The 14,989-nt window shown below is 66.8% G+C and overlaps 1 protein-coding gene across 10 annotated transcripts in view; it reads right to left on the reverse strand.

Annotated features, from left to right (window-relative positions):
• Window positions 1-12,514, reverse strand: part of KCNQ1 (potassium voltage-gated channel subfamily Q member 1) — a 320,665-nt gene extending 308,151 nt beyond the window's left edge. For 3 of the 10 annotated variants that reach the window (XR_009250165.1, XM_058690024.1, XM_058690023.1), the window contains exon 1: window positions 12,002-12,512. Coding sequence is in view for 9 of the 10 variants with exons in the window: in XM_058690024.1 (XP_058546007.1) it covers window positions 12,002-12,381 (380 nt within the window). In the remaining variant the exon portion in view is untranslated. Of the gene's footprint in view, window positions 1-12,001 lie in introns of all 10 variants that reach the window. The other 7 variants (XM_058690025.1, XM_058690018.1, XM_058690016.1 and 4 more) reach the window with 4 other exon arrangements.
• Between the last annotated feature and the right edge of the window lie 2,475 nt (window positions 12,515-14,989).

A 14,989-nucleotide genomic window follows, 5' to 3' on the forward strand; every position in this document is an offset into this window, starting at 1 on the left:
CCCCCTCCTCAGCAGCTGGAGAGGCCCAGACCAGGTCAGGGCCCTCACTCCAAAGACGCTGCGTGGCTGCTGGACACACTGGGAAGAAACACGACCCCTGGGCAGGCCTCGGTGTCCCCTCCACCTCCGGGTGCCTCTGACCACTGCAGCCGCCGCTCCACAAGCAGGGGCCACCCTCCCACCGGCCCTACTTGCCCCCTTGCCCTCGGGCCACCCTGAGCCATGTGGTTCTCGGGTGGGGTCACTGGGTCCTAAGCCCCGCGACACCCAGGGCACGGATGGTCGCGTGCGTGAGCGCTGGCTCACCGCTGGTAACGGGGGGCCTTCGTGGGACCTGATGGGGCTGTGACAGCGGCCTCCCCTATCAGAGCTGATTCTGCCCGTGGTGTGAAGAGGAAGTACATTCTAGAAACTGAGGCTTTTGCAGGGAGCCCCATGGCAGGTGCTCAGCTCACGATGAGGCCAGTCAGGAGGAGGAGGCAAGTCAGGGCTCAGCACCAGAGATCACAGCCCAACACCGACCCCACCGACCACCCACACTCATGCACGGTGCCAGGTGGCCCCAGGGACAGCTGCCCACCCACATGCCCATTTATCTGGAATCTGGGCCACCAGCTGGCTTCCCGTGGCTCCCACAGCAACGTCCACAAAAACAGCCACGGGCCCAGGGGTCGTGAAGGGGCCGTGGAGCTCGTGTCCTCCCAGGACCAAGGACGTTCTACCACCTTCCGCGACCCGGACCGTGGCTAAAGTGGCCCAGGACGGCCGACGGGGCATCAATCTACCCCAACCACAGGGGGCACAAGGCTGGCCAAGGCCACATCCACCTACAGACCCTCTCGGGACAGCAGACGCCTGCACCTGTCTGTCCATTTGTACATCCGTCTGCCCAGATATCCATTCACCCACCCGTCTGCCCATCTGTCCAGCCGCCCGCTGTCTCTCCGTCTGTCCGTCGCTGGATTCACCCTCCCATCCCTCAGGGGCCCCCGCTCCTTGCTGGGCCCCGCACCCGGGCTTACCCCACGGCAGGTGCGCCCTCACATCAGGAGGGCTGTGAGCACTTGTGCCCCAGAGCTGAGAGCTCAGACAGGGGCCAGCGGGTTGGAGCAACAGGGGGCCGGCCCGCCGCCGTGAGGGACACTGCACGGCATATCAGACTGTCACGTGCTCACACACCAGCCGCGTGCCTGTCTCCTGCCCCCCCCCGCCCCGCGTTCTAAGCACGGGGGACACTGTGGACAAAAGGACAGCGACTCAGCCCTGGTGCGGACATCTGAGCGTTTCGCCGGCTCGTTTGCGACCGGCCTCGAATCTCCCACGTGCTTCCCAGCCTGTTAACATCTGTGCTGCGAACAGCGGTATGATGCGCGCCCCCTCACACCGCAGGCCACCCACCCACCCACCCCCGAGGTCCCAGGTGCAGAGACGCCCTCCGGGAGGCGCCCTGGGAGACCACTGCGCCCGGCGCTGAGAGCCTCAGAGATCGCCTTAAACGCGAACCGCAGGCTAATTCTGCGTCCAAACAGTCTGCAACCTGTCGAGAAAGTCCCGGGCACTGCAGAAAGATGCTGCGGTCTGTACGGAGGGGACACACGTGTGTGCCATCCAGCACCCGCTCAGCCAGGGGGCAGACGGGGCGTCGCCGGGACAGAGTGGGGGGCGGGGGGAGGGCGCCGTGTGCCATCTGGGACCTGTCAACATTGTGATACGTGAGCCAGGCAGGACACGGGTCTGGGGTTCCGGGGCGAGGCCCAAGCTGGACAGCTCGACAGCCACGAGGGCAGGTGGCCTTTTAGAGACACACGTGTGGCCGTGGCCTCCCGTGGCCCTCAGGTGAGCCCGGCCAACTCCGCCTGTGTTCACGGCCCCCACCAACGCCTCCAGCTCACCTGCCCAGACCCCAGAGCCCACCCACCCCAGCACGCCGGGTCTCCCACCACCCTCTCCCCAGCGCACATCTCCAGGAGGCCTGCTCTGACTCCTTGTCACGTGCGTCTCCGTCCCCAGGCCCAGGCCTGCCACGCGAGCCCCTGACACGGCAGCAGGCACCACGGTGCAGCTATGAGAGGCCACGAGTCCCTGCCACTGGACAGCAAGGAAGCCTGGGTCTCCCGGCAAACAGCTGAGGGGCCGCAGGGAGTTGGGAGCCGTGTGTGGACGCAGACCTCCTACCCCAGGGACCCCTGGCCCAGGGACGTGAGGGAGCCACTCGCGAAAGGGTCCCGACAGCCCCACACCTTCCCGACGGGGCCGGCGCACCAGGAGGCAGCGGCGACAGGACAGCAGGGGGCTGGGAGCGTCCACGGGAACAGGCACGCGTCCCACCGGAGGGGACGGGGTTTACTCAGGGCCCGGGTGAGGTCACACGTCGCGGTCCGTCCCTGCACGATCCTCTCTGAAGGGTCCCGTTCCCTCTCATTTCTTGGTCTCTTATTTGTGGACAGAATGGGGCGTCTGGCCTGCAGAGAGGGTCCCCCCGGTGGGATTTTGCAGGGGCGCCCGTGTGTCATTTACTGTGCTCTTGGGGCCCTGGTGCCTCCACTCGGCTCGCATGTGGACCTAGAGGCTTCGTCCTACTCGCTCACCCGTCTACACTGGCGAGAAAGCGTCACGGGCGGGCACACGTCTGGATCTGCCGCGACGCTCGGTGCCAGACCCACGGCCTCAAGACCCCGGGCCACCTGCTCAGGCTGCAGGCAGGACCCCGAAGAGGCAGGACCTCACCAGCTCTTGGGTTTCCCCGAGTCACATTCATCAGAGTACAAGATGACGAGCCGTCTCCACAGGGACCTGCCGGCTTAGCCCCTGACCGGCAGGTGAGCTCCAGGGTGCGAAGTCCTCCTGGTGCATTTCGGTCCGCGCAGCGTCCCCCCGCACCTGCCACGCCTCCAGCGGGGAGCACACCTTCAAGCTGTCACCAAGGCCTGGTGACGCGGCCCTGGTGGCCTCTGATGGCCGTCCTGCTTCCAGCATGGGCTCCACCACCACCACCACTCCTGCCCCAGGCCCAGATGGCTGGGATCGTCCAGGGAAGACGGTGCAGAGAGGCCACGCTCTGCGGGCTGGGGGTGCTCACGGCTAAGGGGGCGCTCCTCCCTTCTGGCCCTTTCCAGCAAACAGAAAAGCATTTTCTTCAACAGAATCATCATGAACCCCTGACACTTCCAGGTGCGGGCGGGAGGGTTTTCGCTTCACCAACTTACGTTGGACTTTTCCTCCTGCCAGGAGTCTCAGCTCTTGAGGACGCCGACGTAATTGCTCATGCGCTTCACCCGCGGACCCCGTGCGAAGGCCTGGGACTAATCAGGTGAGGGTCATCAAAGTGTGCTAGGACACTGAAAATCGCAGAGACGACGTGGTCTCCAGGCCAGGTCTGCGCAACAAAGTACCCACAGAGCTGCGCGGGTTCCGTGGGCCCCTCCTGCTCCCTGGAGGTGACCCTGTAGAAGCTTTGGGTTGTCCCGCTGCCTTCACTCTTCTAACGTAAAGCAAGCACGCGGCAGCCTGTGACTCTCCCTCTACTAGGTGCCCGGTGGCTTGTTAGACTTTTACCCTTGGCAATCACTCCCTGAGAGTGTGCGGGGATCACAGGTCCCTTTCCCACACCTGCACGAGGCCCTGCACGGGGCAGACCCAGCCGGTCCCCACCACGGCCGCCGGAAGTTCCGTTTTTTTTTGCTGTTCTGAGGAGCTCTTCAACAGACAGCCTCGTGCGTGCAGATTTTCCTGTTGGGTCGTGTTGGGGGGTTTTGTGGCCAACATTTTTGAGATAGACTCCAGGACGCGGGGCTGCTGGGGCAGGGAGGACACGCACGCACACCCCCCTCCCCACAGAGCCTACCAGCCGGCAGGCTGTCCTGCCAGACGAGTGCTCTCTGCCTCACCAGCCGCCAGCGAGGGTGTCTACACAGGCTGGCAGTTCCTGCCTGTCCAATGGGACCTGGCGGTGTCTGTGCCACTCCGACCCCCAGTGGGCTCGTACCTCCTCTCTTAGGACCCCTTGAGCTGTGCTCACCTCTCGCTCACCTTCCGCGGGGTCAGTGGCGTTTTGCTTATTTGCAGGAGTTCCCTCCCTACCAGAGAGATCGAGCCTCTGTGATAAGACGCAACCTCTCTCCAGGTTTTGTCCCGTTCTTATGGTGCTGGTGTCGCAGAAAGGTTTTTTCTCACACCTGCGCCCTTCGTCTTAACGTGCTAGAGCCGCGCAGGAGCCCCCGGGCTGCCTTCAGCCCACACGGAATCCACCTGCCGCGGCGTGACCCGCGGTCCAGCCTGGCCCTCTTCCTCGGGGCCCTCCCCTCCCCCGCACCGCGGGGATCCCCCACTGGCCTGACGCGCCGACTAGATTTTCGGCCATGCGTTCACACGCGGTTGGGTCCATACGCGGATTTTCCATTCTGTTCCACGGTCCATCCGCCTGTCCACGTGCCGGTACCACGCCGTCTTAATTACCCGAGCTTTACGGTTTATGATCTGTTGAGCCGTCCTAGCCAAGGATGCAGATGTGACTTTTACAAGGGACCCACTGGAGACGTCATGGAGCAGAAAGTCACCACAAGACCTATCCACATCAAACGTTCGAAGCGCGTGGTTCCCCGGGCACCCCCTGAAGCTCTCCTGGGCTCCCCCAGGGGCCCCCTGCTGCACCCCCTGCCACGGGGGACACTTCTGGGAGGCGGGGGCCTGTCCCCCGGGTCGGGGTTCCTCCTGTTCACCCTCCCATCCTACAGGTAAAGGTGCAGCCCCCCGCGGGACTGGGTGGGGTGGGAGTTCCGGTGTGGCCGGCCGTCTCCGGGGCTGCAGGGAGGGTTCCTGTCCGGCCGGCCTGGCCGTAGTTGCTGTGTTCAGTCTCCCCGTAGACCTCCGTGCGGCACTTGGTGGCCAATCCAGCGGGAAGAGGCAGAGGAGCCACTGTTGGGAGCATCTAAGAGGCGGCCGCCAGGTGCTTTGTGGAGCGGGAGCCTCTACAGCCTGGGGGTGAGGGCCGGCGGGCGTACGGGTGCCCCCGGGCGCGCACCGGGCACGATGCCGGGAAAGGGGCTTCGCCCTGATCGAGGACGTTCACGTGCCACAAACTTCCAGGCGGACGTGGAATAGGTTTCCAGGGGCTGCGTGAGCCAAGGGGCCAGTCCTCAGTTTCCCCATCTGCAAGTGGCTGAACAGTAAAGGCAGGTCCAGAGTCCCGGGTGAGCAGGGGCAGGCCCTCCGACCCAGGCGGGGTGGACGGGCATGCAGATCAGGGGGCCCGTTCAGAGAGTTCTGCCCCGGGCTGGGCCGGCTCCGCAGATCAGGGCGGGTGGCGGCAGGGAGGGGTCAGACACCGGGGCCTCACCCGCCGTCAGGCGCTGCGTGGCCCTGGGCCGTCGCCCCCAGCCGCTCCGAGCCCACCCCCAGCCAGGGCTGCCGGGCACAGAGAAGTCCCTGAGGAAAGTGCTCTGAAAAGCACCCCCCACGGCCTCCCACACACCTCGGGGCCTGCAGGGCTCTCGGGCACACCGCTTTCCCAAGCTCAGGAATGCCGCTGGATAAAAATACCCGCAGACACATATCATCAGGCCCGACCTGTCTGTGGGCTCGGAGCTGCTGGGCAACAGGCCTAGCGCCTCGGCCCAGGCCTCTCGGGGCCCCGGCTGCTGAGGCCGGATGCCAGGTGACCCTGTCGTGAGCGCCTGCCCTGCGGGGTGCCAGGAGGGGGAGGACCCAGGCAGCCCCCCCCCCCATCAGCATCACCCACTCAGATCTTCTAACACCCGAGAGCTGCTGAGCCACCAGGGTCCCAGCTCGGGGGTAGAGGTGGCAGAAAGGCAGTCAGCTCCACGGGGAGGAGCGGCCTGCGGTTCTGGGAGGCAGAGCTCTAAGGCAGAGGCCTCTGAAGGCCCGTCACCACCCCCCGACCCAGGGTGGGCAGACCTAGGACGCGCTGACGGTCAGCTCACCGGCCAGCGGCACCTCCAGGCTGGGCCTGGCTCCCACGTGCCCGGTGCCACCGTCCCTCTCCGTCCCTGACGAACGAACGGGTCAACACCACACTCCCCACTGCCCCACGGGGCCTCCGCAGGGCTGCCCGGGCTCCGGCCCAGATCGCAAGGGGCGCTGCGGGCTTTCCAGCCAAACAGCCCTGGGCACGCCTGGCTGTGTGGCCTTGGGCACATCACCTGCCCTCTCTGAGCCCCAGGGTTTGTACCCAGCACCATTCATCACCTCCACTCCTATGGTGGGGGTGGGGGGAGGGCAGGGGGCAGGGAGGGGAGCCAGGACCCTGTGCCCCAGCACGGTCACCACAGCAGGTGCCCACACGGGCTCAGAGAAGGGCCCGCGTCTCCCGGGCTCCACGGCAAAGGACAACCAGCGCAGAGGGCGGGTCCTCTCACAGGTCGGAAGGTCTCACGTAAAGATGGCTCCTGAGGCTCGGGTCACGTAGTGTCCCTGGTGGTCACCGAGCCCCCACACCTGCTGCCAGCCAGGACCACCCTGCCCTCATGACATCTGGGCTTGCTCACAGCCCCTGGGGAGGCCTCGGGACAGAAAGTGGTGGCCCTCGCTGGTGGAGGAGGTGTGGATGGTCGCCCGAGGTGCCCTGGGGACCCGGGGCCTCCTCCACACTCAGTGGTTTCCCCGCAGAGAGGGAGCCCAGACCCAGCTGACCCTCCAGATCCGTGGCGTCTGAGCTCAAGGGGTGCGGAAATTCTCACTTCTCCTCCAGCCGCAGCGGCCGGGGGCACAGGAGCTTCCAGAAGCTTCTGTGTGGCGTCACCTCAGGGCCCACATGATGCCCCCCCGGGTCCTCGCAGACAGCTGTCCTCGGATACCGTCTCCCGCTTCCCAGCAGCCAGACGTGAGCTCGTCCCGGCCACGTCACCCCTGCCAGAGCACAGGCTCTCGAGCCACACGCCACGCCAGCCAAAAGCTGGTTCCGAACGTGGGTCTGAGAAGGGCCAGGGGGCTTCCCCGAGCGGCCACCCCGGCACAGGACCCGCGCGTCCGCGCCTCGCCATCCAGAACATGCTCCCAGGGCACCACGGCCTGTCACCAGGGAGCTGGTGAACCGGGACCCTCGGGCCCCACGCCTGCCGGACCACACCTGCCTTCGGTGGCTTCCCTGGGGCACGAGGGCCTGGCCGCCCCCCGTGCGTGCCAGCAAAGAGGCCCAGCACCAGAGCAGTGAACCTGGGAGCCGGCTCTTGCAACAGAAGGGAGATCCCGGGCACTCGAGTCCCTGAGAAGCAGCACACCAGGTGCCCGGCTGGACCCCGGATCCCTGGGGACGCGGCACTCCAGGCCCTCAGCTGCTTAGCTCCACGTGACCGGTTGCTTGCTCTACAGCTGCTCCCCGTTTCCTGGATGGCACACAGCAGGGACCTGCCGGCTCCTGGGCCCCAGTCACCCTGACCACGGGCAGCACAGCCCTGCCGGGCAGGGAGGCACGGGAGTTTCCTGCGGTGGCCGCGACAGAGCACCACGGAAAGGGCAGCTTAAACCACAGACAGTCACTGTCCCGTCCCCTGGTCCTGGAGGCCCGAGCCCGAGGTCCAGGCGTGGGCAGGGCCGGGTCCCCCCGAGGCCTCTCTCCTTGTGTGCGAACGGCCGTCCTCTCCCCGTGTCCTCTGTGCGTGTCTGGGTCCCGATACCCTCTTCTTACAAGGACCCCGGTCACACGGGATCAGGACCCACCCCGGTGACCCCGTGTCACCTTAACCACCTCTTCAGAGGCCCTCTCTCTAAATACAGCCCCATTTGCCAGTCTCGGGGTTCAGGGCGGTGATGTAGCCTTTCAACCCAAACGAGAGCACCCGTGTGCCCATGCCAGCACTCCTACCACACACAGCCAGGCCCCGGGACCCCGGTGTCCCCCCCCACCGCCCCAGTCACAGGCAGGTTATCCCACGGGCACCCAGCAGCCCCGAGACGCCTCACGTCTGTCCTCCCCAGGACAGCCCCCCAGCCCTCGCCCAGCCCCTGTGACACCCTGTTGCAAGTTAAGGTCCAGTGTGTGGGGGCAGCGAGTGCAAAGGGGTCCCTCCTAGAGCACCCCGGCACCCGCAGAGGGACAGGCAGAGCCCACAGGGAGCCACCGACTCGGGGCCAGGCCCAGGAGAACATTCTCTCTCGTCTGAGCAACGCTCCCGAGTGGTGCCAGCAGCCCATCGAGGCCGCCACAGAGGCGGGGACGCACAGAGAGCGAAGGAACCTGGCAAGACTGCCCAGCCATGGACGTGCTCAGACGTGAGGCCCCATCCCCGCCCCCCGGCCATGCTCCCCGCATCCCGAGCCCCGTGGCCTCCAGACCCCCGGACCTTGGCATGTGTTCGGAGGTCCTTCTGGCCCGGGCTCCAAATTCATCCACCCCTGGACCGTCCCTCTTCTCCTCCCACCTTCCTCGTGGCCTCCAGACAGGCCTCCCCGCCTGCCCCCCATCTCGGGCTCGTGGCCTGGGATCCCCAACTAAGCCGGGCCACGACCAGAGGACCAGGCCCTAGAGAAGGGGACATGGGGAAAGGCACTAAAAGGAATTCCCAGCTTCACCAAGCACTGGGGCAGAGGAACGCGTCGGGGAGGCTCAAAGGGGCGGTGGGAAGAGGCCTGACAGCTGTCCTCGGTACCCCGCCCCCCACACAGCCCAAGAAACCACCAGGCCGACTTCCAGCACGTCAATGATTAACACACACTCGCCGTGAGGTGTTGCCAAAGCCTCCTTGGGAGCCCAGGAAAGGCAGGGTGGCAGGGGGACAGGGACAGGAGCGCCCCGCGGAGTCTGAGAGCCAGGACCCCCTCCACGCGCCCTGAGGCCCTCCCTCAAACCTCTCAGCCGCACCTGCTCTCAACGTCAGGGCAGCCAGAGTCGATGCTGCCTGTGGGGGGCGCTGCGCACCTGGCCGGCACCCGGGAGCGGGCTGGCCCAGGATCAGGCAGCCACCGTGGTGGGAGGGTAGGAGGCGGGAAGGGACAAGACTCAGCACACATCACCCTGCAGCTCCCAGAGCTGGAGGGGAGAGGGGAGAGGGGAGAGGACGAAGGAGGAGGAAGAGGGAGGAAGAGGGGAGGTGGGGTTCCCGGAGGCTCACCACTCAGGGGAAGGACACGGACCCCTGGGGGTCTACAGAGGGAGGTGGGGGCCTGGCCCAGCACCCAGGATAGGGTGGCTAGGGAAACCTCTCCCCTGCCCAGCCGGCTCCACTGTGGCCCATCAGCGGGGAGACCGGGAACCCCGCGCCTTCGGCAGACTGGAAGCCGCCATGCGGTGGGGGTGCAAAGGGCCTCGGAAGGCCGGGGGGCCAGAGGGCAGGAAGCCCAAGCAGACAGAGTCCTGCTCCCTGACCCCAGCGGCCCAGGGAAGGCCGGGGACACACAGGAAAGGCCGCTCTCCTCGGGGCTGGCCGGAGCAGGGGTTCCCCGAAAAGGGAGGGGCGGGGGGACAGGATATCCTGGCTAATTTCCCCAGCGGCCCCCGGAAGAGTGTGCCCAGGCTCGCGGGAACCGCTGGGACAGTGGCTCCCACAGCCGCCCGCCCGCCCGGGGCCCCGGCCCTTCGAGGCCAGGAAACCGAGCCCGGCCGCCGTGGCATTGTCCTGCCCCTGCACGAGCTAGCCCAGCAAGGCCAGGGCTTTCTCTGCCGCCATCTCGGCCACTCCTTCCAGCCGCACCGGGGCCGGAGCGGATGCCGTGCCCCCCTCTCACGGGGCTCTGTCTGGGCTCAGGCCACCCAGCCCCAGGCCCCTGCTGCAATCCCAGCTCGAAGGCCAGGTCCCCTCAAGTCACTGGCCAATTAGGAGAGTGACCAGGGCCTGCTGACCTCCTGGAGACACCGGGGGTGACGGAGGCAAGCTTCCCAGGCCCCAGACAAGCCACACGCCCTGCCCGGCCAGGGTCACCTCCAGCCCTGGCCCATGAGGGGGTGGGGAGCCGCAGCGGGGGTCCACCCCCCCCCCCTCCAGGGCCACGGCATGCCTCCTCCAGGGCAGGGCCCAGAGCAGGAAATGACTGACCCAAGGTCACACAGCCACTCCAGGAGCATCCCTTCCTGGCCCGCCCCGTGGGGAAGCCACTCAGCCACCATCCCCAGCAGCCACCCCTGCCCGCCAGCTCCCGGAGAGGCCGGGCAAAGGCGCTGTGCTGAGCACACTTCCGAGGGCTAAACAATCAGAATCAGGAAGAAAACACAAGTGTAAGCAGAGACTTCCTCTGGGGCGCGGCGAGCCCTCTTCCTCCACACGGCACGGCCAGGGAGCCCGGGGGACGTGCGCCCCCAGGCCTGCATCCCCAGGATGCGAATCGGGGGTCTTCCGGAGGCCCCTAGTCCTGGCAGCACTCCAGGGGCACGGAGGCACTGCCACGCCACCGGGAAGACCCCCGGGCATGCCTCCCCGCCTTTGCTGGGAGCTGGCACGTGGGGCTCCGGGACCGAGAGGCTGCAGGGCAGGGTTTTCTCTGGGGCCTGGCTGTGGGGTCCATCCCACCCCTGGGCGCCTCAGGTCAGGGCCAGGAGACAGGCAGCCCGTGGGAACCATGGCACCCACAGCCGGTGTCTGACTCGTGGGGTCCCTCGGGGTGGACGCACACGAATGTTCCCTAAGCCCCAAACAAGCCACTGCTGCAACCACGGGCAGGGCCACCCACTCTCTCCCACAGACGGGCCACCGACACGGTTCGGGCACCCTCTGACTCTTTGGGAGGTGGGGGCGGGGTGGGGAAGAGGCTCCCATGCCTCTGGGGACACCGTCCCGGAGACTTGTCAGCCGACAAGACCCTCGGTGGGGTCGGCAGCAGCCCAGGTACCGCCTGCACTCACAGAGGAGCCGGAGTGCGAAGCTGAGGCCGCCCCACCCCCACCCTGCCTCATCTTCCCCACACGATGCTCCCTGGGGCCCGGGGGTCTCTCGGCGGCGGGAGAATGAAGGGCCCGACGCCCGCCCCCCTCCCCCAACCAGGTCTCTCCCGGCCACAGGCCAGCCAAGGCTGCTGAGACGAGCACCTGTCACTAGAGGGAGGCTAACCCACGTGCCCCCCGGCAGAGCCCCCCCCCCCCAACCCCCGTGAAGGCTCACGGGCCCGAGGCTGGCACCATACCAAGCAGCGGCCGGCTGAACAGCCAGGAAGTAGGACCAGGCAACAGCAGGGGAGGGCTCCAGGCAGGCAGTGAGGAGGGTGGCCCCGAGGAGGGAACTTCCTTGTGCCCCCACCCCCGAGAAGGGAGGGCCCTGCCCCACACAGGCACGCCACAGCGTGAATCAGAAGCACCTGGCTCGCAGCAGGGCCAGGTGCCGCCTGTAGGGCCCTGCGTTCCCCGGTGCCCGGCCTCCTCTGATTGAGGGCTGGAACCCCGGGGAACATTCCCGCCCCGCCCCTCCCCTCCTCCTCCAGGCTGCTTCACCAGCTCGCATCTCTGAAGGGGGTTTGGGCCTCCCCGCGGCCAGGGGGACCCCTCAGGGACACCCCGCTGCCTGTCACCCTGGGAGGCAGCCCTGCACCCCTGGCCGGGAGACCCCACCACCACCACCACACGTGGACTGCCTTGAACTGGGAGGGTCTGAGACGCTGCTGGACCAGCAGGAGTTGGGCCCCTCCCCTCCTGGGGGCTCCCGCATCTTGGGTCCCAGGCGACCCGGAGGAATTCTCTCCTCTGCACCCAAGGGCAAGCGCCCCGGCCGGCGGTCTTTCCCAGAAGGATTAACACCTGGACCGTCCTTCCAGGGAGGCACGGAGCCAACTGCTGGGCTCGGGCCACCTCCCCCCCCCCCCCCAACACGCCCGGGCAGAGCCAGCAGGAAGCTTCCCACCCCACAGGGTCAGACCCACACGTCCCTGAAGTCCAAGGGACGGGCTCCTCAGAGTCGCCGTTTTCCCCATGAAGCCCTCCCTTCCCTCCCGGCCGCTCTGGGTCGCACGCAGCTGGCACCGTCCCTGCGGCAGCAGGTGGCAGGAGACAGGGGGACCCGCACGCCCCTCCGCAGCCCGCGGGGAGCCCCGGGGCCCGCCGGCCGAGGCCCGCGGCGCTACTCACACTGCGAAGTGGTACACGAAGCACTTCCAGCCGGTGGGGCGCTCGAGGAAGTTGTAGACGCGGCCCTGGATGTGGGTGCGCGCGAGGAGCGGGCGGCGCGCGCTGTAGATGGAGACGCGCGGGTCGAGGCTCACGGGCGGCCGCGGGGCAAGGTCGGCGGCGGTCGGGGGCGCGGCCGGGGACGCGAGGGGCGCGGGCCCCGGGGCGCCCGGCGGCGCGATGGGTGCGTAGAGCGCGCCGCCCCCCGGGCCGCCCTCCGCCAGCTCTAACGAGAAGGGACACTTCTTGGCCAGGCCCGTGCTGCCCCGCCGGGAGCCGGGCAGGCGGCCGCAGCCCCAGCGCTTCTTGTCGGGCCTGGGCGGGGAGGAGGCCGCGGCCATGGCCAGGCAGCGCCCGCGGGGGGCCGGGCGGGCGGCGGCACCCGGAGCTGCGGCGAGGGCGGCCGCCTGGGCGCAGTGCGGGCGGCCGCTGCCGCCAGCCCCGCCGCGGGGGACCGCTGCCCGCCCCGCCCGGCCGCGGGGGGCGGGGCCGGAGGGGGTGGCGGCCGAGGGCCGGTCCCCGGGGAAGGCGCGCCCCGCCCCCCCGGCCAGACGCCCCGCCCGGACCGTCGGCGCTCCGGGGTTGCCCCGGCCCCGCGCCTGCAACCGCTCGCCCGCTCGGTCCCTCCCGCGCCGCCGCGCGCCCACCTGTTCCTCCCGCCCTGTCTCATTCACCTGCTCCGCCCGCCCCGTCCCGCGCGCCTCCGCTCTGTCCCCCGTCGCGCCCACGCGCGCGCCCCGCCCCCCACGCCCACCTGCCGCGGGGAAGGCGCTCCCAGCGGAGCCCCGGGAAGGCAGGCGCCGGGCGGCAGGTGCCGCGACCTCGATGGAGCCGGGGGCGGCCGGGCAGGCCAGTCGGGTGGGGCTCGGGCACCCGCTTTACCGGACGGAGGGTGGGGATACAGAGGTAAAGAGGGGCGCCCTAGGGCACGCCCGGACTGACCCTCTCGGTGCCCGGAGGGCGGCCTGTCAGCTCTTCCTCCAACACTTTGCGCGCCCCCCCTTTGCCCCCCCCCCCTTTGGCTCTGTGAGGGGAGAAATATGTGGTGGGCTCCGTGCCCACCAGGGCCATCGGACCCGGGAGGCAAGCCGGTCAGGACCGCCCAGCGGGAGCCCGGTGGAGGCTGCCGGAAGTGTCTGTCAGGGGTCGTCGGTGGGGTTGACCGCTGGGCAGGTCATGGCAAGGTGTTTTCAAGGGCCGTGCAGGATGGGCGTCTTGTCCTTCTGGCCCTCTGTCCCAGGCTGCGGCTGGGCCTGTGGATTTCCCCGGGTGCGGGTGGGTGTCAGGTTTGCAAGGTCCTCCGCACTGCCCCTGGCGTCCGGTTCCCTGCACCCTGGGGTGCAGAAGTGGAGCATTGGGGGAGGAACAGAAAAAAATAGCCTCTCTTGGGACATTGCCCAGGGCAGACGGATAACTGTCTGCTAGCCGTGTCAGGGACGGGTCACTTACAGGACACTTCCCAGGTCTTCACTGAGCACCCCCGGCTGATTTATTTCATGTACCCCGCCCCCACCAGAAAGCCACCTGTGTTGGTGGATACAGTGCAGTCTGGCCCTTCGCCCCTGACTCCCCACCCCTGGGTGCTGCCCGCACACAGCCAGCAGTTTGTATTTGCAGAAAAATGAATGAAGTGGGTCCCAGCCTGTGCCGGGCACTTTGGAGACTCCAGGCTGGCACTAGGGAGCCTCTCTGGAAGTACAACGCTTCGGCAGACAGCCAGAGGGAGGCGGAGAGACAGCCACCACGGGGCCCCAGGGGACAGGCCAGGGCACACAGCAGGCACTCAGTCAGTCCTTTCTGAATGAACGCGTGAATGAGCGAGCTGCGTCCGCACATCCACATCCCAAGCCGAAGGAGGAAGATGGTCTTTTAATGGTGGAAGAACTGGGGAAGGAGGGCCGTAGAGAAGGAAGGAAAAAAGTGAGTTCGGATCCGTCTCACACACAGCAGACGGGAGTAGTGTTTGAGTGGGTCAGAGGCTTAAATATAAACGCTGAAGTGAAGTCACGCGGATCCTGTGGAAAGTCTCATTCCGCAACCACCTGTAAGCAGGGAAAACACGTCTAATTGTGCTTGAAATTGAGACGATGCCTGAAATTCGCAAGGTCAAAAAGACAACCAAGCAGCTGGAAGGAGAATTTACGACCCCCATCGCGGCTGGAGGATTGATACAGCACCCACTCGTAAAGGACATGTGATGTGGGACAGAGAATGACAGACGGCCTCCGGGAGAGTGGGCCCAAGACGGGAAGGGTTCACAGGAAAAGGGGCTCGTGGTCTTTGCACTTAGAGAAAATGACCGACGTCACTCGTGGCAGGAAAAATACAAGCGAAGAGTACATTCTGATACCCCGTTCACCTATCTGATTGGCGAAAATCCAGACGTCTGACGGGGGCCCCCGTGCCGCGGGCGAGGAGGCGGGGCTCCCGCACATCGGGAACTGACCCAGAGACCCGGGGCGGGGGCGGGGGGGGGGTGGGGATGGAAAATGGTGCACACACGGGCCACGCAGCGGTGTGCTGGTTGTATCAGCCAAACGCCGGAAGCAACATCCCTCAGTTAGTCGAATGCGATATGGCACCGCCCCACAGTGTCGCCCACGATCGAAGTTGTCACCGGCACGCGAAGGCCCAGGCCACCCAGAGCCCACGTTGTTCCTGATAGGAGTATTGTCACTTTGGGATTAGGCATAGGATGTTAAATTCCGGAACTTTGGGTATAAGAAATAGAAGCATAGCCATCAAGGAAATACAGATCAATCCTTTCATCGGAATCGGGAATCCTGGCATCATCTGCTGTGCCCGTTTATCTGAAAACAAAATTACCTTCGAGCCCGTCCCGCCGAAGAGGTTCAGGAGGGGCCCGTGGGCAGCAGGACAACTTGAGCATGAAAAAGACTCGTGGAGCAAACGACCTCATGGCTTAAACCGTTGATTCAGAGCGAGGCT

The sequence above is a fragment of the Neofelis nebulosa genome, chromosome 10 (genome assembly GCF_028018385.1).
Source record: "Neofelis nebulosa isolate mNeoNeb1 chromosome 10, mNeoNeb1.pri, whole genome shotgun sequence".
NCBI classification, from domain to species: Eukaryota; Metazoa; Chordata; class Mammalia; order Carnivora; family Felidae; genus Neofelis; species Neofelis nebulosa.